A 27,280-nucleotide genomic window follows, 5' to 3' on the forward strand; every position below is an offset into this window, starting at 1 on the left:
AATTACACTCGAAGTCTATTGATTATCTTTATTAGCAAAGTAAAACAAAGAAAACATATTGTAATTACAGAAGAAGGACAAGGAGAAGATTCAACTGAATTAGTTGCAGAACTGACAAGACGTCTACGTTTTGTTTCAGTAAACAAGTCATCGTCTACACTCATTACAGAAGAAGAGCGACTGTTTGGTTTAAGATCAACTGGACTGGTATCGGATATGTTCATAAAATATACGCTCTACACTTTCTATACACGCAAACTATCTTGGATCTTTGGAATTAAAAGAAAAAAAAAATAAAAATAAAAAAAAAAACGGGAAAATATTTAAAAAACAAGAGCATCACATGACAGTATCATGTGTAGTATCCACATGACTCACTCTTTATGTTTAATATAAACATTCTGTTCCATCTTATTGCCTATACACCAAGAAAAGTAAGCTTATTTACCTTTCTCACTTTCTCTTTAAAACGGAAAGGCGAAAAGGAAAAAAGAAGAAGAAAATTATTGTTTAAAAGGCAGTTGTTTTTATAATTATCGAATTGACATCTTGTAACACCTACTCTCTCTTTCTCTCTCTCAGCCTTTTAAAAATCGTTTCATTTGTTAAATAATTTGATGAAACAAGAAGTAAACCATACTTTTTTGATTAAAACAATCTTTAAAATATGTGCTCAATAAAGATAATTTTCTATTGTTTTGATAATATTAAAGGTATAAACTGTCACAGAAAACTCAATCCTAACGAGTTTATAAGGCAACTAAAGAATGAATAGATTGATCATTTAGTGTACCAAACCAATCTTTTTTGCCGAATAAAGTTATTTTATAACCTTTTTTGATCTCGGCATCTTTAAGCTTTATTTCATTCAATAACTACTCCAGGGTTTATTTTATTTTAGACCAGAATTAATACAGGGTCGATCAAGTCTATTATGATTGAGGCATATGAACACTCTGATCGTATTTGCTTTTAATTACAAGACACTTTTAGTGACCTATTTATCATTGTCATCTCTGGTTGCAGTCTAATCATAATCATTCAGAGTAAAATGGTCTTCTTGAGCTAATGAAATAAGGTATGGCAAGGTACTTACATGAAATTCAAAAATACTCCAAATCAAGCTACATTTTATTCCAAAGTGTAATCATTATTTTCATTCAATAGTCAAATGATATATAATAAGTGATATAATTATCAAATGGCTGCATTATTCATCAAGATCGATCACTCTCTTCTCTTCCTGCCAAGTATCTCTTTATAACATTCGGTTCCTTTGACTTTGAAAATATTGATTTGGTTTCTGGTTCTTGTACTCTACAGCTGTATGCTCAATAATACGAAACACAGCATCACACAATATTAGTATCTCCCATGCTTGTTATCAAAGCAAAGTTTTTGTTTTCTATCGCAGTATATGCATTTTTGGCTGGTAAGTTATTGAACAAGGCAGAAATTATATGAGTTTTCATCCAATAAGAAGTAAAGCGTACTCTGTGAGTAACCTAGCAAATGGTAATATAGATCATTCATTCCAAGGTATTACTATTAGTACGTTTCATACCTTCAAATTTGATGTCAAGTTCATCTGTATTGTTGATATTCACATAAACGCATTGTCTGTCTATAGTGCTGTTAAAAAATCTCTTTCTTTAGATAAAACACAATAAATTCAGCTCTTGTTAATACATCGTTTATAGAAAACATGCTGGGCGGAAGGAATTTCAAGCTTGGTAATATTCCTCAGAACATACTCCTTTGTGGTTGATATTAGCTTCAATAAGCCATGAGTGTTCATATTAATTATATTCATAGCCACCAACAGCAGTATATTAAATATGGTGTCTTGTAACCATTCACTTCAAATGTGTAATAGTATCAGTTTCAGTTTCAAACTTATCATAATTCCTATATCTTTGCCTATTTCTACCAAACCTATCGATCACTCTATTCAAATAGTGGCTTTGGATAACATCCTTTTATTGAGATTTTTTTCATCTTTTTGTTGATTCTCACCCTGAAAAAGCTAAATAGTTCCCTGCATAGATGCTTCATGTGAGCTTTCTATACCAATACTATAGCATTCAAAATACAATAATTTTTACAAGTAGAGCAATGGCTTTTGCTGATCTTTTATGGTTTTAACTTTATGTAGTGGACACGAAATACCACGAAAAAAAAGTACATACAATGTAAAGTGAAAGGTCAAAAGCCTTCATTTGTTGATTCCAAAATATTATTCCTCAAAGATGCTCATACTTGTATACAGCATTTGAAAACATGACATGAACTGGTGCTACTTTTATTGAAACAATTTAAGATTCCTAAACCTCTTTTCATATGACATAATGTACCAAGTCTAATCATAAAAATCATACAAACAGTAAATATTATTAAATTTATAAAGAGCTAAAGAAAACTTAACATAGCTTAATCTTTTTCTTTCTTCTGTCATTATATCATCCACACTATAATCCTTTCTTCTTTCATAGCTACTTTATCATATGTATTCAAATAAAGTTTGCAAATACTCACACAAGCAACACTGTCCAATGAAAAACTTTTGAACTTGAAACACGGCCCTTCTTTCACCCTCTTTTCTTTTCTCTTTTCTTTTCTCTTTTCTAGAAACTGATCTAATTTCACTTTTTGTTATGGTCTGATCCACTTTGTTTAAAGATAAACTGTCTATTCTATCTGGGCTGCACTGTAAACTAACACACATTGGTGATTCAAGATGCAGATCTGAGGATTTAGCTACTTGGCATTATCCATTGACGTGATGGTGCAAACAAGCTCTTTTCTTATCTGCGGCCGTTGGGTAATCCATGCGGTTACAACAGTAAATGACTGTGCTTTTGTTAGAAGGTATCGAACCAAAAGCTATTTCGAGTAACATGGCAGACCATAGCAATTTTTTTTATCGGTGACGACTAGTGCGATAGGGTCACGTTTGTATTATATAATCGTGGGTGAACTGGCGTCCCCTTTTATCCTCATTAGTTCAGAAAGTTGCTTGGGCCTCAATGTGAGCCCCTCATGATGGATAAGCTTTAGGAATAGAGCTTGATTCATCAAGGGTAGGAACTAGAAGATGCGTTAATGCGCATCGTACCTCTTTTAAGGCTCATCAGCTTCAGACATCGTACTGGCACTTTTATATATGCTATCGCTTTTTTTTTGGATAAGATGTACTTTAGTCTTCTCGTGGTTGATCCTGTCGATCAGAGCTTGCTTTATAAACAAAAAAAATAGTCACTTTTTTTCTGTGTTTTTGCTATTATAACTATTGCTAGATTTGCTTAGATCAACGATCAACACGATTGTACGTAAAGATAAAATTGAGGTTGATACCTAGACAGGCCATTTAAAAGTTACGAGTGAATAAACAAATATTAAGTAGTGAAAACAGCCTAGTCATCACATATTCTTAATACGTTCTCTTCTACCGGTCGAGACTACAATTTAAGATTCTTCAAAATAAAAAAAATAATACATAGTTTTAATAGTCTTTTCAAAAGAAGAAAGAGGTATTCCCCTTTGTTTTTTCTTCTATACTATTTAATGAGATAATAGCAGCTTATGAATGCTCTTAATTTATGTATATTCTTTAAATTTGAAATTTGTTCAAGTACCTTGTCACTCAAAAATTCAAAAGCTTTTAACCTCAGAAGACGTGGAGATTTGCTTCAGAGCACTCCTTAATTTCATGCAATGATTTTCTTCAGGAGATCACAAACATCCATTATACAGTACTCATCTAGAGCCAAATAAGTCAAATAACAAAATAAAGGGGAAGTGAGACTGATGCAAAAGAATGAGAGAATAAAAACATGCTTTTTTATGGTTGTTGTTTTATATTAGTACATAATATACGCTGCATAGCAAATGACATCAAGATCATTTCTTTGCCTTATAACTGAAGGATCCACGCTTTAAAGAATTTAGCATTATTTGAACGACGAAAAGAATGCCATGATCAAATCTGCTCCAATCAGTTTGCCATATAGCATGTAAGTTACAGCCCAAAACAAGAGACAAAGGTTGGAGATGCCAGGTATAAAATGTCCAATAGTAATATTTCCAGGTTAGAGCCTTGTGATGGTGAGGGACAGGACATAGTAAACGATGGAATCAAGTTGAAGTACTCGGTCAGGAAGAAATTCATTCAAATTCATAGACCACAAGTTATTTTCATTCAAATAATTTAGAAAGCTAAGATATACCACAATAGAGACGTATACAGAGCAGTAAGCTATAGGATGCTGATGCGGTAGTATAGCACGATGAGTTTCATGCAGTGATATACGATGCGGGGAGAATAAATTTGAACGTCAGACAAATCATCTTTTTTGCTGTCCTTTAAAACGGCCGCTTTTTTTTTCATTCTTTCCTTTTTTTCTGCAAGAAAATAAATAATGAAAGAATCAAAAGATGTTAATCTTTCTGGAACCTTAGCATCTATTCATCTTGAAAGCAAAAGCAATCTCTCTGCCAAAAAGATGCTAGACGAAATATCACTTGACGATTCTAATACAATTAATAATAATAATCCACATTTGTACATACATTCTGAAAATAACAATTCCCAAAATACCTATGATCAGTTCTTTGAAGAAGTCTCTTTAGATTTACCAAGAGACAATGTCAATTCCCCTTCCAAACTTATGAAATTCATGCCTCGTCGTGCCTCACCTACAGAGAATAACAATATGACCATCACAAGTTCAGATATATCAGGTCCCTTTTATTCCATATCAGACGTTTTGGACGATTCATCAAACACAAATACCACTGCTGCCACAGTAGCTGCTGTAGCTGCGGCTGCAGCAGTGGCATCTACGGGTGCTAAAGAGGACACGAGCCGTAAAAATCGGGGTGCTCGACGTAATGTAAACGAAATGGATGTGGTTGTAACCTCTGGTGGTACATCAATGGGTATAAAGAATAAATCAACGTAAGAATGCATAGAGTGTATTGAGAGTTTGCTTTTAATTTGTTGTAACAGACTCAATCCTTTCAAAAAATCAAAATCAACAAATCAGAAACCGTCATTATTAGACACAGTTGTTTCCAAAACACGTCCTAGGTAACAGGTTTATTTAAAAATCTCTTGCATTGATGTCTAAATTGTATAACGTAGGATGCTTCCACCAAAAGATCCTCAAGAAGAAAAGAAACATTTGCAAGAATATCAAGCCATGATGAAAAAGGCAAAGAAATTAGAGGCCAAGAAACAAAAGGAACTTTCACGCAAAAGAGAGGAGAAGGATAAAAAGACATCGCAGGCGATATATTTGTGGGAAACAGATATCATTCCAAAATGGAACCAACGTATTCAGGATAAAAAGACAGTCAGCCTTTGGGATCAAGGTGTTCCACCGCGATGCAGGAGGAAAGTTTGGAAATTGAAGATCGGAAATAGGCTCAACATTACGAAAGAAACGTTCATCGACTGTCTAAAACGAGCTCCTCTTACGTCTGCTCGAAAACCAAAGCGTACCAAACAGATTGCACCTACATTGAACAGTTATGTCGGTACTGGTAATTTATCATTATACAAACAACGCAAAAGGACAAGTAGTCTGGATGTCTTGAGGGAGAAAAAAGAAGATATCAACACTTATCCTAGCGATGTGGAAGAATCAAGATATGAGTCAAGTGAAGAAGAGGATGAAGATGATTCAGAATCAGGTGGAAGACCTGCAATGGAGTTGGATTTTCAATTTGAGAATGAAGAGGATGATACTACACACGATTATGACGAAGGAGATGATGAAAACGATGGTGACAATGACGACGATGACGACGAGGATGATGACACAGACAACCTATATTTAGACGATGATGATATTGAAAGCGAAGAGGATCAGGATAAATTAGTAAATAACCCAGCCGCGATCAGCTTCTTGAACAAGGCCATTGACGAAGACATCTTAAGGACACTTCCTAGTCTCTGTGTGTTCCAGGTACCATAAAAAGCTGCGTTATCCTAGTTCATATGAACCTAATGTGTAGAGACATTTTTTTATATTAGCCTGATGGCCCACTCTTCAACTCGCTAAGAAAGGTGTTGCATGCATACGTTGGATATAGACCAAACTTAACTTATGTAAGTTCATGTCATAAAGACACATCAAAGCTAATAAAATTTCATAGCCGAGGGGATCTTCTTTCTTGGCTGGTGTCCTTTTATTAAACATGAATACTGTCGAAACATTTACGTCTTTGATCAACCTGATTAACAGCAGTGAAGTGCTTTCAGCGCTTTACAAATCTGACGAAAAAAGGATTCAGGGTTTCTTTAAGGTGTTTAATGTTATCTTTGCAGAAAATTTCCCCAAGCTTTATCTTCATTTCAAAAACTTGACACTAACACCCGAAAACTACCTTCCAGACTGGTTTATGACCATCTTTGCATCCATCATCCCATTAGAGCTATCATCAAGACTTTGGGATATTTATTTATTACACGGAGATATCATCCTATTCCGAACTGGCCTTGTTGTGCTAAAGTATTTAGAGCCACTTTTATGGGGAAGCGGATTTAGTGAAACGGTCAGGATCTTAAATATGGGCTTTGTAGGAGAGAATAAAGGAGAAGAAGTCAAGGCAGCAATGGCAGTGAGTGGACATATCACAGAAGGAGATGATGATCCATTTTTTGATGAAATACTTGGCAAGAAAGGTGTACAGTTGGATGAAAATAGATTTAAGGAATTAATAGGCGCCCATATGCCAAAGCAAATGTAGTTTATAATAAATAATTAATTTAATGCTTTATTCTATAAACAATTTTGCCACCCTTTTCTACTATTCTAATTGTCTCCTCTTAAGCCTTTTCTGATTGGAAGAACAGAATCCTATGAAAAGTAGTTTTTAGTACCAAATACAGTGTGTTGACAGCACAGGCAACTTACAACAATCACAGCATCTACACCGTAATATTTCTGAGCGACAGCATTTTCCACCTCATTATTCAAGACACCATAGGTGAATAAAAGTAATCCCGTCTCCTTAATCACCTGTACCAGCTTGGGAGCTTCCAAAATAGGTTCACTGGCAGCCACAATACCCAAAAGATCGGCTTGCTTTGCAAATCGAACTGCCTCCTTAATTGAATTACATCGAACGTCAGCCATTGGCAGAGTACCCGCATCCGTCAAGAAAAAAACGGGATAGTTTGGTTGTTTCAGGTTCAAAGCCAAGCAGATTTCTGGATGGAAGGAAGAGAAGATGATGTGTCGATCTTCTTCAACATTATCATAGACGCATTCAAGGATAGTGTCCACATAGATGTTGAGTTCTTGAAACTGGTTTAATTCGTCCTGTTCAGCTTCGTCAATCATAGGGTACTTGACTTCGATATTAAAGCCTGCTGATTTAGGTACACTTCTCAATGTCTCGGCTAATGTTGTAAATGGGCCTTGAATTGTTTCAGGACCGTTACCCTTCATCTTTCCAGACTTGGAAGTGCGCGTTTGATCAAATACGGTTTGTCTTTTAGGACTGCTGGTACCAGTGCTACTTCCAGTACTAAAAGAGTGGGATCGATTGATACGAATTCCAGATGGTGAAGATTGATTGGTATCCAGAGGTCTACTGTATGCGCTGCTAATGTCTTGCGCAGCAATAATAGTGCCGTGAAGGCCCTCGCTAATACCCGTATGATACTCCTTGATCTGACCTGATTTTCTCAAGTTCAAGAATTGCTCCAGCGTGATTGAGTTTAAAGGAATATCATATCCTGTTTCAGTCACAGTAAAGTCGTGATAAATGACTGGCACCAAATCTTTGGTAAGTTGAACATCTACAAAAGAAAAATAGTGTGAATTTTTTTTTTCTGTTATTCTTGTCATCTTACCAAATTCAACATATTCTGCACCAAGAGAAGCAGCAGTGACAAATGAAAGAACAGTATTTTCACCCACCTGAAGTTTGGATCCTTTTCTGTTCATACCTGAGCCACGATGACCGATGACTTGGGTGTCAACTGCTTTGTAGTAAGTGTACCGATCCCCAACGCGCAAATTCTTGTGCTGAAATGGAGTGATAACAAAGAATTCAAAGCTCAGTGTTCCAACACAACTCAAATCCTTTGCTTGAACCAAAGGTACTGTCTGTTGACCACGCAAAGATGCCTTTTCGGTTGGTCCTCTGAATCCCTTGGATTTAGTAAAGATGAAGTCACCAGCAAGAACAGATGTTCCTCTAGCCAAAGCACTACTATTACGAGATGAGCCAAATGTGTCAATAAGATCAAATCTCAAAATGACATCTTCTGGTTTGGCAGCAAACAGGACAATAGGCTCCGGAAAGAATGATTGTGTATCATCTGTAGGGAGATCGATGATGGGGAACTCGCCTGAGGCGTTAGTGGCAGATACAGAAAGCGACAATCTTCTGTGCTGATCTTCACCAAGAAATGATTCTGCAAGTTCAAAGAATTTACGACAGAGAGGGTTGCGAACATCATTGGAACCAAGGGTGATGATAATCATGGTTGAGTCAGTGAGGTACTTGTGGCCATAGATTCGACTTGCTCTAGATACTGCCTTTGATCCCTTTCCGGTTTTCAGTGCATTATTTTTCTTGTCGTCAGTCAATGATACATGAGCAGTAGGCTTTAGATGAAGACCAGGATTTTTCGGCTTTGTTAATTTTCCGATATCCAAATAGCCACGAAAGGTGGCATGATCTGAGGCAGTCCAGCCATTGAAATCCACTACATCTTTATCTGCATTTGCATCCAATAAGATTTGTACAATATCCTTGAGACCTTCAATAGAGGAAACCATCAAAGGAGTCCAGCCATTGACTTTTTCGGCCAAGTTGACATCAACATGACCTTGCTCGATGAGCACTTTGACCCCTTCAGTAAAATGACTATGTATAGCAAATAACAAGGGAGTTTCCCCATCCTCGTCTGCCAAATCAGGAGAGGCATTCTTGTTGATCAGCAGCTTTAATAATTCCAGATTACCAAATTTACAGGCCAAGGCGACAGAGGAGGGATGATGCATAGAACGAGCAAATTCAGGCAGAAATTCCTGGTGAGACTCATTAGACTCAACAGGCGGAGATGTTTGTCCAGAAGCGATCAGTTCATCGATGTTTGTTATTTTTCCCACGTCAAGTAATTCTCTTACAGCTTCTGTGCTACCATGTAAAATACCATAGAATAAGGGGGTGAATCCTTCACGGTCTTGCCAGGCCCGATCAGCAAATCCGCGGTCTAAGGAGTAGTGACTGTGCTCAATAGAATGAGAAAGAAGCAAATTGACCAACGTGGGAAGATTGGATTCAGCAGCATAATGTAAGGGCCTTCTTCCAGCAAAATCAGTTTGAATAGATAAATCAGGTTCCAAAGTCAATAAGCGTTCGATCACTTTGAGAGAAGATGAAGGAGGTTGAATACAGACGCGATGTAACAAGTTTCTTTCATTCAGATCTTTATGATTCAACAAGTTGAGACCTAAATTTGACACTAAATAATCAAGACATCGAATAGACTCATGTTCGACTGCGAGCTCCAAGATGGTTTCATCCGTCTGTTTTAATGTGAGTTTACAAGCTATTAAAAGATAATAAACTTACCCTTGTTCCTTCCTTTAATAGTATTTCTAATTCTTGTGTGTTATCATTCTGAATAGCCAATGAAATATCCTCATTCTTTGACTTATAACGAGCCAATTTGAGAGTTGAGTTATTATTATTTGAATCTTGTTCAGTAAAAGATAAACTATTTATCCAATCATTCAACTGTTCTATACTTTTCTTTAAATGATCTGATGCTGCAAATGGAAGTACAGCCACTTTTGTTTCCCAATAAATATTTTGCATTTCCAAACCAAGTTTCTTATCCAATCTAATAAAAATGGTTAAATTTATTGTTGTTATTATTATTATTATTACTTTTTCAATATCTTTTTAAATCCTTTAGAATTCATCTCTGCAAACCACAACAACTTATTCATTTGAGTTCTAGTCTCTTTTAAAGCACGAGAAAGTTCATCTGTTTCATCCTTTTGTTTTTCATATTTTTCATTCAATATCCACACTCGACGATCAACTAAATTTTGTTTATAAACATAAAATGTATTCACTTTTTCAAGTTCTCTATCCAACTGAAAGAATACAGCTAATGATTTTATGAGTAACACATCATCTAATCATCTTCTTTACCTGTTATTGCTTCTTCTGGAGGTGGAAGTTGACTTGATGCTGTCTTAATTTCTTTTTTAAGTGATTTATAAGAAATATAATTTCTTGACCACTCTGATATTTGATTATTCAATAAAGTCTTTCCAAATTTCATGTTTAAAACAGGAAGAAAGAGAGAAAAGAATGAACTGAGAGAAAATTTATTTGTGTGCTGGACTTGTACTCCGTTTCACGTGTCTGTCATTATTGGCTCGCTTTTATGCAAAAAAAAGAGAGAGAGCAAATAGTTTATTCGCATGTGTCTTATAAGATACTCTTTTAGAGGCTTATTTAATAAGCTCATAGGTTTCAATAATTCATGTCATACTTTTTTATGTAAATGAGTTGATTGTTTCATTAGAACATGAACTATGCAACCCACTAAAATAGTTTACAGCAATGTTCTATTCAACTTTGCATCATCAACTCAACGTATCAAGTCAAATATAAATTCACTTTTTAGTTCGTTTTGCTTTGTTGACTGATTTTTGCTGATGTTTTAAGTTTAGGGAAAACTAGAATGACTTTATTTGGCACAAATAGTAAATTTTGTTAAATGCGTGTTTTGTGTAACACAAGCATTCTTGCAACAACAACATTATAAAAGCGGCTTTACATCAACTGAAAGTAATAATACACCCTAAATGACTTCATAAATTGTAATAATAAGTACAAACGCTTAAAGAGGTTGCTATTTCTACATGATTTATCTGCTTTGATGGTTAAAGTAATAAGAAAAAGTCAATTGTGTCAATACATTATTCATCAGCTGGTAGATTCTATTTCATAAATGCATTACCGCGGCAAGGATAAATATAAACATGACAAAGGCAAGGTACAAACAAGTAAAAGCTTTAATGTTCTATCTATCAAAATATCTATTGGATTATTCAAGCATTCGTGCTTGTATTTAACTCTAATGTAAATAGACTTGCAAAAGATGAGGGGGGGGGAATAGTATTTCTTACAAAAATATCAAAGCTCAAGATTTTATTTTATTGATCATTTGATACAAGTAAATCAACTATGGCTTAACAAGGCTGATCATGTCAAAATAACATGTATGTCTTGACACGTAATATGACAGCATTAAGTTTGTGATATTCTTGCTGGTCAAGTTTCTAACAGGCAGAATATTTATGTGTGTTTATTTTATTTTTCTTTTTTATCTAAAAAAGCTTACAACTTATTGCTTGTATCTCTTTTTGGCTGATATGTTTAGAAGATAAGACGATGACTCAATCTGACTTTTCATCCACCAGTCATTATCTATTGTGTAGCCTGTCTGTTTCTTTTACCAAAAAAAAAAAAAAAAATAGATCCTCTTTTCTATTTATACAAACATTGCTATCCAGCGTTCCTCTTTTATTTAGTGTCAAAACCCCACGCTGCTCTTTCTTTTCGAATCCTTTCATGCTGACCCTCTCTTGAGCTTTTTATGATTTTACTCCTTTTGTTGACGGTGTTTGGATTAAGTATCGTTCAATACTTGGCAGTTTGTCAGCGGTACCTGTAACTTTTCACTCAGTATGAATCCCCAGCACTTTTTATAAAAGAGACCCCTTTTTTCTCGAGACAGTGGGCTTGTATAAAGGCCATACAGTGCTCAATACTCTTCTATATAATTTATATCCTCTTATGTGACTTTTAATAAAAGCCGAACTTCCCCGCTTTTTAAGTAAAACTTTTTTGTAACCCCTTCCCTTCAACTTTCTTTTTTTAAAGAAAAAAAATAACATGTCTTTACTGCGTTTGTTTACAAAGAAAGCCACTTTTAAACCTTCTTTGATTACATCAACAAGAACATTTTCCTTCACAAGAGGTATATTGGAATAAATATGTACCATACCTTTTTTTTTTTTAATAAATACAATTAGCTGCATGGCATGGTAAAGAAGGAATCTCTCGAGGTGAAGGGTAATTTGTGAGAAAAAGCAATGACAATGAAATGTAGGATAAATTCTAAAACCCCCTATGTAGTCCATATACAGTACACTTTATTACACCTGAAGGAGAGCAGGTGGATGTGAAGGCAACAGATGGAGACACAATGTTAGATCTTGCACAAAGATACGATATTGAACTCGAATGTAAGCAAAAACATAAAACATCAGCAATCGCCTTGTGCTTATCATTATTTAGGTGCTTGTGAAGGGTCACTGGCATGTTCTACTTGTCATGTTATTTGCGAGCCTGAATATTATGACAAAATGGAAGAACCTTCAGATGAAGAAAATGATATGCTTGATTTAGCGTTTGGATTGACAGAAACGTAAGGGATAAAAGAACGGGTGCCAAAAGAACCAGCATTTAATCGTATAATAGTTCTCGTTTAGGTTGCCAAGTTGAAATGTGTAAGGATCTGGACGGTTTGACGGTCACTATTCCATCAGCAACTAGAAATTTGAGAGTAGACGGTAAAGCAAAATGTTTTTTGATGTGTGTTCTATGAATGAGTACTGACATTTTAATGATAGGTTCCAAGCCAACACACCATTAAAAATGTATTTATATTGTTTAATAAGAAAAGTATTAGCTCAAATTTTTTTTTATTAATGAATCTCAATATTTCTTGATGTCTTGTAAAAAAAAGGATCAGAGTGTGTCTCGTCAGCAGAACATGTCTGTGCTGATTCAGATTTAACTGCAATTTGTTCCTTTACTGTCCATGTTTTTTATAGAAATCATCTCAGTGATGAAGCTTTTCTCTTATTCTTTTAATTGTATCCGCCTTTGAATGAAATCGATTTTTGATTAATACAAAGCGCTATGTAAATAAAAATCTGCAGCAGGTAGTTATTAGAGCTATGTAAGTGTTTTGTCACTTTTATTATAAAAGGGTCAAGTTTTTGGCTTGCATTATATTGCTGCGCAAAAAAAACCAAGAACGATCCTTGTTTGCTGCTCATCATCTAAAGGCACGCCGCTACCATTTTCTTTGGTGAGTTTGGTGCTTGATAGGACAGAAGCTTTTGTAGACCTCTAGAGAAACTGCAAGCGGCTTTCTTTTCGTATTTTGTGCTAAATACGAATGAAGTATCATGAATGATTATTTTTATTTTGGTTTCAACAGCCTGTTTGATTGTTGGATTTAGACATATAGAATAACATGTTTCAATGTTAATCTTCTTTTTCATCTTTGCGTATCTTTCTCCACATAACTCAACTAAACAAAGACATGTTTCAAACTTTATTTCTATCGTTCAGCCTTGCTGAATTTATTTGTCTTTTTTTTTTTTTTTTCTATTACTACACACATTTGAAGAAAAGTTACATACGTCTTCTCTCTCCCTTTTGAGTCTTTTTCTTTTCTTTGTCTGCTGTCTTTTCTTTTCTTTGCTTTTCCAGTTGATCTTGTTACGTTCCTTTTCCTTTTCATGTGCTTGTTTCATTTGCTCTCGTCTAATTCGTTCCTTTTCTTTAATCATTTCTGCGTTACGATTTGCAACAAGCAAGGGATCTTTTGTTGTATTAGCCTCGTTGATTAATGATCGTATTATGAATAGTTACCTGCATTACTGTTTTGATGTCCTTTACCCTTACGACGATCTTTTGGGGCAGCTTCACTTTCTTCCTTTTTCTTTTCGTTATCATCTTCTCCTTCAGATATGTATGCATATTCTCTCATAAGCTTCTCACGAGCTTCCTTTTCTTCTTTTGATAATTGCTTTTGAGACGTACGCTTGGCTTCTTCCTCCTGCTTTTCTTGCTCAGCTTTAAGTCGTCTTTCTTCTTCACGAACTAGATGGATTTTTTATTCACTTTATTCAAAGACAACAAGAAGCATTTTTTCTACCTCTAGCTTCTTCCAAAAGCTTTGTTCGTTTCTCTTCACCCTCTTTCTCTTGTTTTTCTTGTAACTTTTTCCACTCACTCAATAGTGTATCAATCAGATTCTCTGTAGATTTATCCTATAAAAACATAATCAATTCTTTTTTCTTGTAAAACAGCTAAAATAATAACTATACAGTGGCTTCAGCCAAAAACTCGGTGATAACTTCGCGCTTTTCGTCGTCGTCTATTGACTCGTCTTGAACAATTCCAGTAATATACTCGGAAATGTCATCGTCTAGTTCAATTAGTCTTTTTTTTTGTTCTTCTTTTCTATCTTGCTGTTTGTACCTCTTAATTCAATATGAGCAAGTTGTTCTGTTACTTGATCTAAAAGGCTCATTTTTATATTTTACACTAAAAAAAAAAAGAGAGAGAAAATAAAATAAAATTAGCGTGACTGATCTTGGTCCCTTTTTACGAGAAATATGTCCAAAGAAGAGGATGCTGAAATTGCGAATCGTATAGCTAGATTACTAGGAAAAGAAAAGGAACCACTGTGAGTTGATTACTCTTTTCTTTTTTTCTGACTCAATAGTTTCGTTTTATAGCGAAGATGAGAAAGAATTAGCCGAGGGATTTAACAAGGTGTTTTCTACTCAGGCTATCGCCTCACAAAATGACTATAAAGTACCAACTCATTTAGACGAACAAGACATTGAGCAAGAGGTAAATCAACTCCAAAAGATGTCATATAACCCTCTTTTTGCTGATACAAAGAAATATAAAAAGATTGAAAAAATGCTTTATGAAAGTGATGAAGAGGAAGATGCTATAGACGATTATATTTATGATATGCTAAATGAATCAACACCAACTGAAGCAAGACAAGGACCTGTACAACACAAGATGAAGCAGCTTGAAAGCATATTAACAGGATCAAGCCTTGACATGGACGAAAGCGATGCCTTGATACAAAGAGCTATTGAAGAAAACAGACTGGATGAGAAATATGAACAGTTTGCTGCCAAGAGAGATGAGGATTTCGAAAAAAGAGTCAAGGATCTTCAAAACCATTCTTTTCCTCAGGATAGTACATTTACCATGTCCGATAAGCCAAAAGGGTCTGTGCCAAAGGCATTGCAACTCAAAGACGTGTACGATGAAACGGAGGATTGGTGTTGTAAGTTTTAAAAGTATGATTCATATAGGAATTGAGATTAAAAATACTCTTGGATAGGTGTGTGTAATGAAGATGCTACTATAGAATGTGATGGATGCGAAGATGACAACAAGTTTTGTAAAGAATGCTTCTTTCAAACACATCGTAGTGAGTTTGCAGACTACGAAGCAACTAAACATAAAAGTAGGAAATACCAAAAAAGGACATGAGCAGTCTCCATTCTCTCTAAAATATACTCTTCAGAAATTATTCGCCAACTTTTGAAAAAATTGGCTGAATTTGAAAAATGCGGTTACCCATTTTCCTGAGGCAATCTTAGCCAAAAAAAAAAAAAAAAATAAAACCCCTTTAGCTAAATTCAGCAAATCAATCAGTCATTTCGTAATACCCTTTCTTCATTAATTCTTTCTAATTTTTCGAGCTATTCGTTATGAGTATCTTTGTATATGAAAATATCCTTGGAAATTTTGTGGGAGAGAATGAATACAGTAGTCGGAACGCCAATGGGCGGCATTTATAACTGAGGAAGGAGAAATAAATCCTCAATGGGTGGCACTGCAAACAAGTTTTTCTTAATGAACAGTAGTTGTCAGTTGTTGTTTTCACATCACAAGTATCAAGGGTCATATTTACCAATTCTTTTATTTAAAATGATCGAAACATGTGTAGCATATAATAAAGGTTGTTATTTTTTTTTTGTAATCTCCATCTTCTTGTATTATGAGGAAAGGGAAGAGGTGGGAGGGCCACAACCAAAACCACCAAGGCTCTCGTGTGATGTAGCTTAATACTTCATAAATTTGTATCTTACATTATAACCGTAGAGTTGCAAAGGTGTATGAGACGTGAATTAGTTCTTATAAAAAATGTATTTTATTTTAATTTTTTCAATATAAAAAAGGTCTGATTGGATAGTGTTTTTTATTCCGTTTAATCCTCCTTAGTTACTGATCTTTTGGGAGTATAGAAGGCAGAATTAGGAAAGGAATGCTGTTTGCGAGGTGGAGGTAAGTATCTTGATTTGAAGTGGTTGGAAGATTTGCTGGAAATTCTCAATCGCTTATATTTTTTTTAGAAGCTTTTATAATTTCGTCATAAAATTCTATGGTGTAGTCCTATTAGAAGAGATTTGATCTCAATAAACAAATTATAAAACGAAGCTTCATTTGCTCACCATATAATTTAACAATTAATCCAAAATACTACTATTCATAAAACCTTCAAGGTCATCGTGATCGACAGGCAGAAACATACTATCATCAACAAGTTTTACTGCAGTTACAATGTCTTTGTGGTGTCTAATTGAGTACGCATATCCACTCAAGCTTAACAATAATCACATCAAGGATGAGCATATACAAATTATGTGAATCCTCCTTGCCATGTGTGTAATAATATTATGCAAATTGATCTTACTCTAATGCTTTTATTCAATTGGGTGACTTCAACAACAAATGAAACACCAGCAGGTTGAATTTCCATTGAATATAACTCAATATATTCTTTCAATTTTTTATCATTTACAATAGATCCAAGGAAGAGAAAGTCAATTTTACGATCCATAATATGTTGAACAGCATCACCAAATTCAGATTCAGTTATTTATCTTTCAAACTTGGGATGAAAAAGAAGTAGATTCACTACTAAATGAGAGAAACATATTCGTACGCATTTAAAAGTAAAATTTTTTTTAGCTCACATGTTTTCAGTACAAATTCACTATTTCTGAATAGTATCTTTAAAATAGGTTTCCAATAAAAAACACGCTCGTCCTCCTGGTGTTCACCAGATCAATTGTCAGATTTGATAGTGTTGAGACTAAAACTGTAAGCGTTAGAGAGAGAAAAAAAAAAAGACGTTGTTCATCTTTCCTTTATACATCTTTCAATGCCATTTTCATTTTTTTTTCCATCCAGAGTTATTAAAAGTAGTAAAGGAACTAGCCTGATATTTGTGTTAATAATTGCCTCAGGTTGTCGATTTCGATTATTTTCTGTAACATTGTTCTATGTTCTGTGCTTTATTGTATTTATACATCCAGACTAAAGAATGCTGCGTATAAAGACAGTTCAACATACAATGGCTCACGAGTGCTTTGCATTTTTTGCTTCAATAGGGATTATCAATACAAAAACGACGCAAAAGTAGTAGCATTTCCCTTAGCCGGTGGATCCACATTCAGCGACTGAGAACTGAAAATGATAGCCAATGATGGTCTCGGGTGGTTTGACTCTCGATTATTAGGCTACATCAAGTATTTTGGATACGCAATATGGTTCAATATCGATCAACAACCTTAAAGGTTCGGTCAATATCCATTTACAGCATCAACTCTCTATTTATGGCAGGGCACACGTTGCTAATACACGCATACTCGCCAAGTGATGGCATTTCCTGCCTATTACAAGCCTTCCAAAAAGATTTCATAGTAATGAATACCAGACTGCCTGTACAAGATGCTAATATTTACTTTGAAATCATCATTGGATGTTCCTTCACATACCATCCCTATAATATTATCCCAGCATTCCAGCTCTTTGGTTACATGAAAGTTCGCCATCCACTGATCCTCATGTTGAGTGCTTTAGACTTCTGCCCTCGTTCACCTGCCGAAAGTGATCTGACAATAGATGTGAAAAAGGCCCACAAGGAAAATTTAGGTTTAGCGAGTTTCTCCAAGCACAGAAAGAATATCATTTCTTTGAACAAAATTTCTTTTCAAATAGTATCCAATTCAAAAACAAGCAATACTGTGGCTCTTCAAGTATTGTACTGAAAACCTTACCTTCAAGCTTATTTTTTTTTTTTGTATTCCTATTATCATCTGAATTAGGTATCAACCTTGATTTATTCATTGAACAGTGGTATCCATATGACAGCAATGAAGAATCGTCAATGAAAGACAACGTTCAGCTTTAATATAAATTCACAAGTACCACTGACTGGAAAGCTTTTGTCAGTGATCTCATGTATCCTATTCCTAATTTGCACAGAACAATACCAGCACATGTAGACGACAAAGGGTGTCAATTGTGCAAATTACCAAAAACAGAGCAGCCTATGCTCTTGCATTCAAAAACAAGACTTGTAGAAAGCAGCTTTCAAGAAACACTTGTCAAACCCTCAAGATTCCAACTGCTGTTCAATATTCTATACTACACTTTCCAAGTATCACAAATCCAGAAAGAACGATTAAAACCATCTGCTTAGGATGACTCGATTGATCTCTTTTGTATTTCTTTCAAGTCACTCTTTCTTTATCCTTTCATTTCAATAAACATGCATAAAAAAATAAACGTAAATCATGACATGTTTATTCAAAACCTGTTTGGCACACATGAATTTTTTTTTTTTTTTTAGTCCTTGTATTGTTATTCATCCCCGCTCGGGGCACAACCCGAAAATGATCAAGCGAAATGACTGCTCAATAAAGTCACGCATTGGCGTGTGTGCTTTGTGTGAAAATCAGGCCGACTTTTTTTTTTTTTTTTTTTTGAATGGCAGCATGTCCGGTACCGTTCAAACTTGTGCCAAAGGTTCCACGCTTGATGCAAAAAAATAAGGCACACTAGTGCCCTGAGTTTTAATTTAGTGGCACTCGATTCTTTTCAGTGTTTTGTCTGAGTTTAAAGTAGTTTCGTTAGGTTATTATGCGGTGTAACCAATGTGTCCTTTATACAAAGAGACTTGCTTGTGAATAGGTGCAGGTTTTAATTCACTAAAAATTGATGATTTACAAAGGTGATTAATTCCACTATAGATAATGGTATTGAAGAAGATGGGCAATAATATTCTTGATGTGATTGTATGTCATGTAAACAATCTAAAAATAAATAAACTGACCCACGATCCATATTGTCTTTTTGATCCAGCCTTTTTCTAAAGAATTAGTCATAACTCTCTTTCCTCTCTCTCTCCCCCCCCCCAAAAAAAAAAAAAAAAAAAAAAACCAAGGAACATACATTTTTGTACTGTTTTGCTGAAAAGGTAATGCGAAAACCTTATTTAACTATTGGGCGTAAAAAATTAGCTGGGAATATGGAAAGTGTAACAGTAATACCAATGACTCCAGCTGATCCCTTTGTACGCATTCTGACATAAGATAGGCGGTAAGAAAACAAGCTATGACCATTCCATTACTGTCAAGTAAAACGATCGGAATTTTCTTAAAATTCTCCCTTAGGTTCTCAATTCCTGTTTGAGTAAAAATGGCGTGAGTAAAAGAGAGTTTTGAGCAAAAGGATGAATGAACCTTTGCATGAATAAATCCAATTTTTTAAATTTAAAAATGATTCTTGTTGTCGATGATCTATTGAAGGATACAGAACCCAATTGATATATTCTAAAGTTTTGTTCATCTGCGTAATACAAAAATCAGAACCATACTTTTCTCTCTCTCTCTCTTTTACACATGTACCTCTTCAGTCCATAATTCGTTATTTTTACACCAATTGATTATACTATGTATGCAATACCACAAAAGTCGAGGTAGAGACATTGATATACACCAAGCTATTGTTCGTCTTTGAGGTATATCTTGTACAGGACCACAATAAATATGGTCTGATAATAAATTATAGACGCGTTGAGCTATTTTAGCGGAGTTTTCACTGGTATATTTCTCACTGTCGCATTGTTTGTATAACTTGATGGACAGACAGGGATGAAGAGACTGCACTAAGCGAACTATTCTCCAATCTTGAAGCAAGTCAATATAGTTTGAGATCTTCTGAATCAGTTTTTCTGAAAGGCGAGTTGATGATTGAGCTAATTTCACCAAGTTTTCTTTTTTCAATTGGTTGGTGATCTCATCTGGATTCATGTATCTGTTGGACTGTGTAAATGTTTCTATCAGGCACAATACCTCCATCTCCAAAAAGTCATCTACTTGATTTAATAGTCTATACAGAAATCAGTATAATTTATAGCCAAGACAATCTATTTTTATATACTTGATTTGTACATCTTGCGACCAACACTGATAATGATCTCTCAGCGTTGAACGATGATGGATCGAGTCAGATTGAGACAAATGGTAAATAAATCGATCTGAAAAGGATGGTTTCTTGATGTCAAAATGGATTGAGTCAACTTGATCATCTTCAGATAATGCATAGTTCACAAGCAACTCTATCACGGGAGAGAGGCTCTTTTGATGTACCAAGGCGATGCATTTGTCCATTAAGGGCATTATGGTTTCTGTCTAACATGGTTGTTTAGTTTATGATTGATTCATTTTAATAAACATACACAAAGATGATCTTGTTTTGATTTTATTGTCTCTAGTATTTGTGATATCAATCTGTCTATAGTTGTGTCTTCTTGGTTGACAACCAAAAGTCGTCTTAGTCGAATAATACACCATAAAGCAGATCTACAGTGTGATGTCAGATCTATTAAAAACTATTTTCTTGCTACCTTTCTAGTGTTGGTAATGACAAGCTGTTTGTATTTTCTATCAAGCTTGAATCTAATTTGCTGTAATCCATTAGACATGTAATCAAGTTGTGCGCTAAATTAGGTGAATAGCCTAGGTAAGGATGCGTCTTTTATATATAAAAAAGGTAAGTTCACTTTCACACTGATTCCTGTCATATTACAGAGGCTAAGGTTAACAGTGGGCCAATAGCTGGATATCTTTTTGCACATTCAGTGGCTGTAGGGATCTGCTTTAATTCCTACATGATTTGTTTTAGTCTTGTGAATGAAGATGTTTTTTTTCTTACTTGTGAAAGTTGAATTAAAAAGTCATTTAAAAAGTCAACATGATCAACAATAGATATCAGCCTTTTATTTTCTGTGGTTTCTAATATTTGTCTAAAACGATTCCAGTCAAGTATCATCAAAAAGAAACGATGCTTTATTCTCTCTCTTTTTTTTTTAAAAAAAGATAATCGTGACTGGGAGAATCACTTTCAACAGTCGAAAGAAAAGTAGTGACAAGAAACCAATATTTTTAATACAAAATAATTTTTTATATAAACATATATATAAGAAAGGTAGAGAAACAATATATAATAAAACAAAATGAAAAAAGAAAAGAAAAAAAAAAAGGGGGGGGGAAGAGGGGTGAGAATGATGACAGTAGATGAAACTGAATTACATAATAACTTACAAAAAGACAATAAAAAGGTATGAATCATATGTAACACATACTTATGTGTGTTGTTGAGATACAGGGTTATACTTTCTAGGTGGACCATAAGGTGTTGATGGAGCAGAACTATTGTTTGTATAAGGTTGAGATGGAGGTTGAGAAAAGTATGAGTTGTGTTCTTGGTATGGTGATTGAATATGTCCCACAGAGTTGATACGATTACGAGCCCAATCATCACTGATGGGCAACATGCCTTGAGGAGGAGGAGGAGGAGGAGGATGAGCCACTTTGTGATCATCGGCTATTGTTGTTCCATTAGGACCATGTCCATGATTGAATTCATTTTGATAGAGATCAGGAGAAGAAGATTCAGAAGAGGAAGGGTCTGTGGTCATACTGGGGACCATATAAGGACCTGTCTGTTGTGAAGGACCACTGGTGGGTGTGGGTGGAGTAGAACCGACCATCATACCAGACTGCATAGGACCGTTGATTGAATTAAAAGGAGGATAAGCAGGGTATGGAGAATAGGGATAAGGAGAACCATATTCGGATCCCATGACACCAGGAGGAGTCATTGGAGGTCTTGGAAAGGGTGCACTGAATCTGTCATCTTGAGGAGGAGGAGGAGGAGGAGCGATGGAGAGAGCTGATTCATATCTTTCTTGATTGTCTGAATAGTGTCCCGGACTACGACCACGGACAACAAGAGGGGCAGACTGACAGGAGGCCACCTTGACCCTTTGATTTCCTTCAATTTCAGCAAAAAGGTCAACCAGACAAACATAATATTGTTGAGCAGCCCTTCTCTTTCCATTGTTGGCAGTGGCCGTTTTGAATTGAATTCTTTCAAAGGTCACTATACTTTGATTCGCTCCAACTGAGCTCATGTTCAGGTTACCACCGGGCATGATTGGTTTAGGATTAGGTGTAGTTTGAGGACCTTTATCACGTTTGGGTGTATGTTGTACCAAATCAATCTTCTTGTCACTGTTGGATACACGAGCAGAGATACACATTGAAAAGTGAAGGACAGGATGAAAGACACCATCGAGTTGAACATAACACTGAGTCTCTTGGTCAGCATAGTAATGATTTAAACCATGAATAGAAAAGGCACCGCTCACTTGGAAATAATTTCTACGATAGCAAGTCCAATCGTTATCAGCTAAAAAGAAACCCCGATCCATCTTTGCTTGAATTCGTACGGTGAGTCTAGATGATGATTAGATGTCGAGTGTTATTCGTTTACAATCTTTTCTTACAATGTAGATCTGTCAATGGAGTACAAATTGTCAAAGGGTTTTGTGGAACTAAAGAAGGGACCAAGCTCAGCAGAAAAAAGTTCACTTCTTCCTCTTTTACGAGCGAGTACAGGATGAGCATAGGGATTATATGAATTATTCGGATTATAATTTGGGTGTGATTTCTTTGAGGTAGGAGGAGAATGAGGACCAGGACGAGGAGTAGAAGGTTGAGAGAGAGCCATCATACTGAATTAGATTGAAATTAATAATGACTATAAAATAATAGGAATAGAGTTACCCAGGCAATCTTGGATCAGAATCAGTTTTGCCGTGAGATAAAAAGTTAGTCGTTGGCGGAGGTTGATGATGACTATCGTAAGATTAAAAAAAATAAAAAAAAAATTTAGTATCCGGTTTATGAAAAAAAAAAAAAAAAATAAAAAATAAAATAAAATAAAAAAAAGGGGGGGGAGGAGGAGGGGAAGAAAGCGGGAAAAATAAAATAAAATGCAGATTTGAAATGACAAACTTACATAGGAGGATGCATAGGGCCTTGTGAATAAGGTTGAGGATAATGAGGATGATGATCCACTGAATAATGTGCTGAAATTTGAGGAGATTGATGATGAGTTACAGGACTTTCAGTTAAAATTGAATGCTGCAAAGATGCTTGAGACATTTGCCATTCTTTTGTGTTGTGAGTAGAGTTCATTGTGAATTAAATAACAAGCGAATATAATTATAAAAGTGTTTTCTCTTTCTCTCTCTTTCTCTCTCTCTCTTTTAAAAAGAATTAAAAAAAAAAAAGAAGAAATGGAAAATAAAGTATGAAGCTTATAAAAAAAAGATCTAGGATCTTATAAAAAAATGAAAAGGTCGGAAAATGAAATAAACGACAATAAGGTTGAGGGGCAGAAATAGAGTAAAAATAAGTGAGTGAGTATTGGTTGGTTCATTCGAAATATAGCATTTTATATTATCATTTCTATTCGCACACCCTTTTTTTTTGTTGATAACAGAAAAATAAAAGAGAAAAGGTTTACAAACAAGAAAAAGTAAGAAAAAGTAGAGATCGACAGTAGTGAAACAAGCTGTAGTACCTTGACTTTTCTTATTTTTTTCATATCATTTTTTTTTTTTATTTGAAAAAAGGGTGAACGTGCGTTTACACTTGGAGTAATCAGACTGTATGCATGAACACCAAATAGGGTCTGGTTTCACTAAAGTAAATTATAAATCGTCTCGGATTTTGTTTCATGATCACGAATTATAAATATTTTAAGTTTTCCTTTCTCTCTCACTCTCTCACTCTCTCAATTACTCTTCATTCAATCCACCATTCATCTCAGTGGTCACAAGCAACCTTTTTCACTTCACTCTCTTTGGCTCTCCGAACTTTTTTTTTTTTTTTTTTTTTCATAGCGTGACACTAAGCTTCTGAATCCTTTTTTTTTCATAGTTTTTTATTGGCTCAATAATAAACTAGGGCTTGTATTTCTCTCTTTTGACTGGTTACGTATCAGTAACATTATTATTATTATTAGTTTGAATTTCTTTTTTTAGATTTTTTTTTATTGATGATGACAACGAATTCTAGGTGTGAATTTACAACTTTTCCTCTTGTAAACAAATGAACTAAATTTTTTTTGGGGGGGGTAAAAGAGGAGAGTAAGAAAGTTAATTTGCGCGGTGATTTTGTTTCTTACTCCGAGTTATTAAGAGACTTTACGTAAACCTCTTTTTTTTTTATTCACTCCTGAAAAATGTCATGAAGCGTATAATAAAGTAATCAAACACGCGTATGTATGTGTGTGTGTGTGAAAATGAAGTTTAATTAGTTGTTAATAATCTTTTTTATTTATTCCTTTTTTTAATATTTTATTTCTCGTTTGATCTGCTTTATATCAATCACTTGTTATAATAACCAGATTGTATACCCTGTGGACTGTCATCAGACGTATTCTTAAATTGGGAATTAATTTTTTTTTTCTATTTTTTGTATAAATTTACAAATAAAGGTTTAAACAATGGATTTCTTTTTTAGGTAAAAGGATATCTCTTTGAACTTTTTTAACAAACAATACACATATTCGTATTACAATTTAGTTACACCGTAAAGCATTTTCAGGTGAAAAATGGATTGTGTTCCCTCAGTTTACAATGGTTAAACAAACCAGTTTTGTGATCAATCCAATAAATTATCGCAACAATGTAAAAAGGCCTCTGTTATGTACTACTCTTCTTAAAGAACTTGTAGAAACCAGCTGTCGATCAATCCTTCATTCTTTTCTTACCCTATTTTCTGGAAAAGAATTTTTTTTTCTCTTTTAATTCTTCCCAATTGAATCACAATCAATCATTCATCCACTCTCATTCTTTACCTTTCAATTCAATTCATCAGGAATATCCTTTTTTTCTTCTTCTTTAATCTTCTTAAAAGATGCTTATTCATTTGAATTAATAACGTCGTACATTAAATAAGACAAAATTTCATTAAAGGAAATCAAGATCGTGTTTAGCTTTTACTAAATTTGTCCTTTCCTTTCTTTTTCTCTTTGGTACTGTTCCTTAACATGTGCCTTTACCATGCAATATCATTGAAAGAGAGAGAGAGGGAAAAAAAAAAGTTTCCATGTTCATAACCATTGGAGTATGACTTTCTTAATTGAAAAAAAAAAAATAGAATATTCATCCATTGATTGGCACAGAATAAAGTACATTTGATTAAAATAGAAAAAAGAGTATTCTTGTTACACTTTTTTTTTTTCAGTTTTATCCAGCAACAGGCATCATATTTAATAATCATTCAGATGAGATGGACATTGAAGACAAAACAGTTAAAGATGACTGTGTAGACATTTTGATTGATTTGTTGCTATTCTTGACTACTGAAATAAAAACAATGTCAATCATGGTCCTGGTCAGATTTGTTAGTTTATTGAGATTGTACAGGAAGAAAGTTTAAAGCCAAAAGTTGTAGAATGATGTACTCCCTATAGTTCTGCTGATGAACTGTTTCAATAATGAAGATAGCACCGTGTTACCTGGTAACATACAAATTGATTAAATAAAAGCACACCTCCAAAACCTTTTTTTGGTGAGCATCTTGCCTTTCCTGTCAAGCCTTTTTGACAGCAATCTTTGGTCTATGCTATGGTTATCAAAAGAAGGTTAGAGATCTAGTCAGTATAAAACTATACACACACACAAAAAAGGGGGGTTTGAATGTTTGCATGATGGGCTGTCTTTTGGAACCACCAAATTCTCAAAAGTTCAACCTTTGACAAAAAGCGATGCAGAGAAAGTTGAAAGGCTTTCCTTATCTGCATACCTCGAGAACCAACAATCAACGGATTCAGTGACCAAATCTTTCAAGAAACCACAGGCTATCTCATTTTTCAACTCAGGCTGTCTTTGACAAGCACAACAACAAAAAAAAGGACATTCTTATTTTCATAAACAACTGTAGAATTCACCCTCCTACTTTTATTGTGGATGACATAAGCCATTATTTGACCATCTTACTTGAAAAAGTGATTGGTCCAAGATGAAATCAAGTACTAAAAAGAGATCTTTTGGATATAAAAGACTTGTTTATCGTTGTACTTAAATCAGACAATCCATAGTTTTCTGGTAAAGATGCATGAATAAAGATTGGTCTGAGGCATATTCTATCTCTGTCTTGAATTAAACCTATTTTATCCGTCCATTTCCAATAGTCTCTCTTGACGAATACCGTGAATAAAAAATAGATGGCACCACCCACTATTTGATGATGGCTTTCGTTTCAACATTTATTTTATCCAAAAATAAAAAATCAAATGAACGCATGCTGTTTATCGTTTTTGACCAGATCAAGGAATAAGTAGAAACTAAAATCTCCCTTCTAAGATCCAAGGTAAAAATGGTCATTCGCTGTTTAATCCACTGAAGGATTTACTTTGTTGAAACTACTTGTATCACTTTTATACTCTTTGATGAGTTTCAATCACCATTCAAATCCTGCATTTTATAAATTACACAAATTTGCTTGATTTCAAATCCTAAATTAACCCTCTTTATCAGTCTCTGATGAATATTGTTTACATATTTTTGAACTTTAAGCAATCAGAGCTTAATAACGCATACTGTTTTATGAATAGGTATTGTAAACTATTCATCATAAAATGTGATCATAGACAATATGCAAAAAATAACAAAATCTATCAAGTGCAACCAGCTTATCCCCCCTTTTTTTTTCCCCACATTTTATTGTTCCCCTTCCCTGACAGGTACAGACTAAATAAGGGCATCAGAGAACTCACAGATTATGTAAGCTCTGATGGATCTATTCCCGCTCTTCCTCTCTTTCTGTGTTCCCAAAGGTCATTGCAATTGAAAATATTCAGGGTTTGTGAAACTTTATAAATGAAAACACTCGAGCCTTATACCAATACGTCATGCTTTAAATACACTGTCGACTCTAAGGAAATGCATCGTCTTGTGCTCTATCCATCATAAGAGAACAGTCGCATTTTACTCTATTCCATCAACCACAGTCAGCCTAAACCTGGTTCGTTACTGAAAACGAACACCATTAAAGGATGTGAGGCACATCAACAAAGGCCATATTGAGTCGTTCTGTACTTTATTTACTAAAGCGCCGATAATATTGACAAAGGATGAGAACCAGTCTGATTTTGTTTGCAGACGACGTTCTGTTCATAAAGGAATGTGAAATTTTCTTTATGCTCATCATACTTGTATCGTGTAGTATTATTCAAGCAAAACTTTATTTTA

The 27,280-nt window shown here is 34.7% G+C and overlaps 11 protein-coding genes across 11 annotated transcripts; 6 read left to right on the plus strand and 5 right to left on the minus strand.

Moving 5' to 3' along the window:
• Nucleotides 1-1,374: 1,374 nt before the first annotated feature.
• Nucleotides 1,375-1,670, plus strand: RO3G_03131 (uncharacterized protein; the record flags this gene model as incomplete). The annotated part of the gene is made up of 2 exons (XM_067657722.1): nucleotides 1,375-1,432; nucleotides 1,525-1,670. The coding sequence occupies 2 exons, from the start codon at nucleotides 1,375-1,377 to the stop codon at nucleotides 1,668-1,670; spliced, it is 204 nt and encodes a 67-aa protein (XP_067513823.1).
• Nucleotides 1,671-4,676: 3,006 nt separating this feature from the next.
• RO3G_03132 (uncharacterized protein) lies at nucleotides 4,677-5,978 on the plus strand (the record flags this gene model as incomplete). Its single annotated transcript, XM_067657723.1, has 2 exons — nucleotides 4,677-4,957; nucleotides 5,144-5,978. The coding sequence occupies 2 exons, from the start codon at nucleotides 4,677-4,679 to the stop codon at nucleotides 5,976-5,978; spliced, it is 1,116 nt and encodes a 371-aa protein (XP_067513824.1).
• An 840-nt stretch (nucleotides 5,979-6,818) lies between these two features.
• Nucleotides 6,819-10,318, minus strand: RO3G_03133 (uncharacterized protein; the record flags this gene model as incomplete). The annotated part of the gene is made up of 6 exons (XM_067657724.1): nucleotides 6,819-6,863; nucleotides 6,921-7,810; nucleotides 7,865-9,551; nucleotides 9,598-9,868; nucleotides 9,916-10,072; nucleotides 10,186-10,318. 6 exons carry the CDS (start codon nucleotides 10,316-10,318, stop codon nucleotides 6,819-6,821), a joined length of 3,183 nt encoding a protein of 1,060 aa, XP_067513825.1.
• Nucleotides 10,319-11,940: 1,622 nt separating this feature from the next.
• RO3G_03134 (uncharacterized protein) lies at nucleotides 11,941-12,703 on the plus strand (the record flags this gene model as incomplete). The annotated part of the gene is made up of 6 exons (XM_067657725.1): nucleotides 11,941-12,025; nucleotides 12,081-12,120; nucleotides 12,184-12,293; nucleotides 12,346-12,475; nucleotides 12,529-12,620; nucleotides 12,681-12,703. 6 exons carry the CDS (start codon nucleotides 11,941-11,943, stop codon nucleotides 12,701-12,703), a joined length of 480 nt encoding a protein of 159 aa, XP_067513826.1.
• Nucleotides 12,704-13,699: 996 nt separating this feature from the next.
• RO3G_03135 (uncharacterized protein) lies at nucleotides 13,700-14,377 on the minus strand (the record flags this gene model as incomplete). The annotated part of the gene is made up of 4 exons (XM_067657726.1): nucleotides 13,700-13,944; nucleotides 14,000-14,114; nucleotides 14,172-14,272; nucleotides 14,326-14,377. 4 exons carry the CDS (start codon nucleotides 14,375-14,377, stop codon nucleotides 13,700-13,702), a joined length of 513 nt encoding a protein of 170 aa, XP_067513827.1.
• A 398-nt stretch (nucleotides 14,378-14,775) lies between these two features.
• RO3G_03136 (uncharacterized protein) lies at nucleotides 14,776-15,168 on the plus strand (the record flags this gene model as incomplete). Its single annotated transcript, XM_067657727.1, has 1 exon — nucleotides 14,776-15,168. The coding sequence occupies one exon, from the start codon at nucleotides 14,776-14,778 to the stop codon at nucleotides 15,166-15,168; it is 393 nt and encodes a 130-aa protein (XP_067513828.1).
• A 1,215-nt stretch (nucleotides 15,169-16,383) lies between these two features.
• On the minus strand, nucleotides 16,384-16,720 carry RO3G_03137 (uncharacterized protein; the record flags this gene model as incomplete). The annotated part of the gene is made up of 2 exons (XM_067657728.1): nucleotides 16,384-16,410; nucleotides 16,574-16,720. The coding sequence occupies 2 exons, from the start codon at nucleotides 16,718-16,720 to the stop codon at nucleotides 16,384-16,386; spliced, it is 174 nt and encodes a 57-aa protein (XP_067513829.1).
• A 1,404-nt stretch (nucleotides 16,721-18,124) lies between these two features.
• RO3G_03138 (uncharacterized protein) lies at nucleotides 18,125-18,367 on the plus strand (the record flags this gene model as incomplete). The annotated part of the gene is made up of 1 exon (XM_067657729.1): nucleotides 18,125-18,367. One exon carries the CDS (start codon nucleotides 18,125-18,127, stop codon nucleotides 18,365-18,367), a length of 243 nt encoding a protein of 80 aa, XP_067513830.1.
• Nucleotides 18,368-18,902: 535 nt separating this feature from the next.
• RO3G_03139 (uncharacterized protein) lies at nucleotides 18,903-20,348 on the minus strand (the record flags this gene model as incomplete). The annotated part of the gene is made up of 4 exons (XM_067657730.1): nucleotides 18,903-18,911; nucleotides 19,001-19,036; nucleotides 19,575-20,058; nucleotides 20,110-20,348. 4 exons carry the CDS (start codon nucleotides 20,346-20,348, stop codon nucleotides 18,903-18,905), a joined length of 768 nt encoding a protein of 255 aa, XP_067513831.1.
• A 965-nt stretch (nucleotides 20,349-21,313) lies between these two features.
• Nucleotides 21,314-23,213, minus strand: RO3G_03140 (uncharacterized protein; the record flags this gene model as incomplete). The annotated part of the gene is made up of 4 exons (XM_067657731.1): nucleotides 21,314-22,469; nucleotides 22,520-22,747; nucleotides 22,800-22,871; nucleotides 23,035-23,213. 4 exons carry the CDS (start codon nucleotides 23,211-23,213, stop codon nucleotides 21,314-21,316), a joined length of 1,635 nt encoding a protein of 544 aa, XP_067513832.1.
• Nucleotides 23,214-24,661: 1,448 nt separating this feature from the next.
• RO3G_03141 (uncharacterized protein) lies at nucleotides 24,662-25,919 on the plus strand (the record flags this gene model as incomplete). Its single annotated transcript, XM_067657732.1, has 4 exons — nucleotides 24,662-24,712; nucleotides 25,272-25,447; nucleotides 25,604-25,671; nucleotides 25,717-25,919. 4 exons carry the CDS (start codon nucleotides 24,662-24,664, stop codon nucleotides 25,917-25,919), a joined length of 498 nt encoding a protein of 165 aa, XP_067513833.1.
• Nucleotides 25,920-27,280: the final 1,361 nt, after the last annotated feature.

The sequence above is a fragment of the Rhizopus delemar genome, genomic scaffold, assembly GCF_000149305.1.
Source record: "Rhizopus delemar RA 99-880 supercont3.2 genomic scaffold, whole genome shotgun sequence".
In the NCBI taxonomy this organism is placed as follows: Eukaryota; Fungi; Mucoromycota; class Mucoromycetes; order Mucorales; family Rhizopodaceae; genus Rhizopus; species Rhizopus delemar.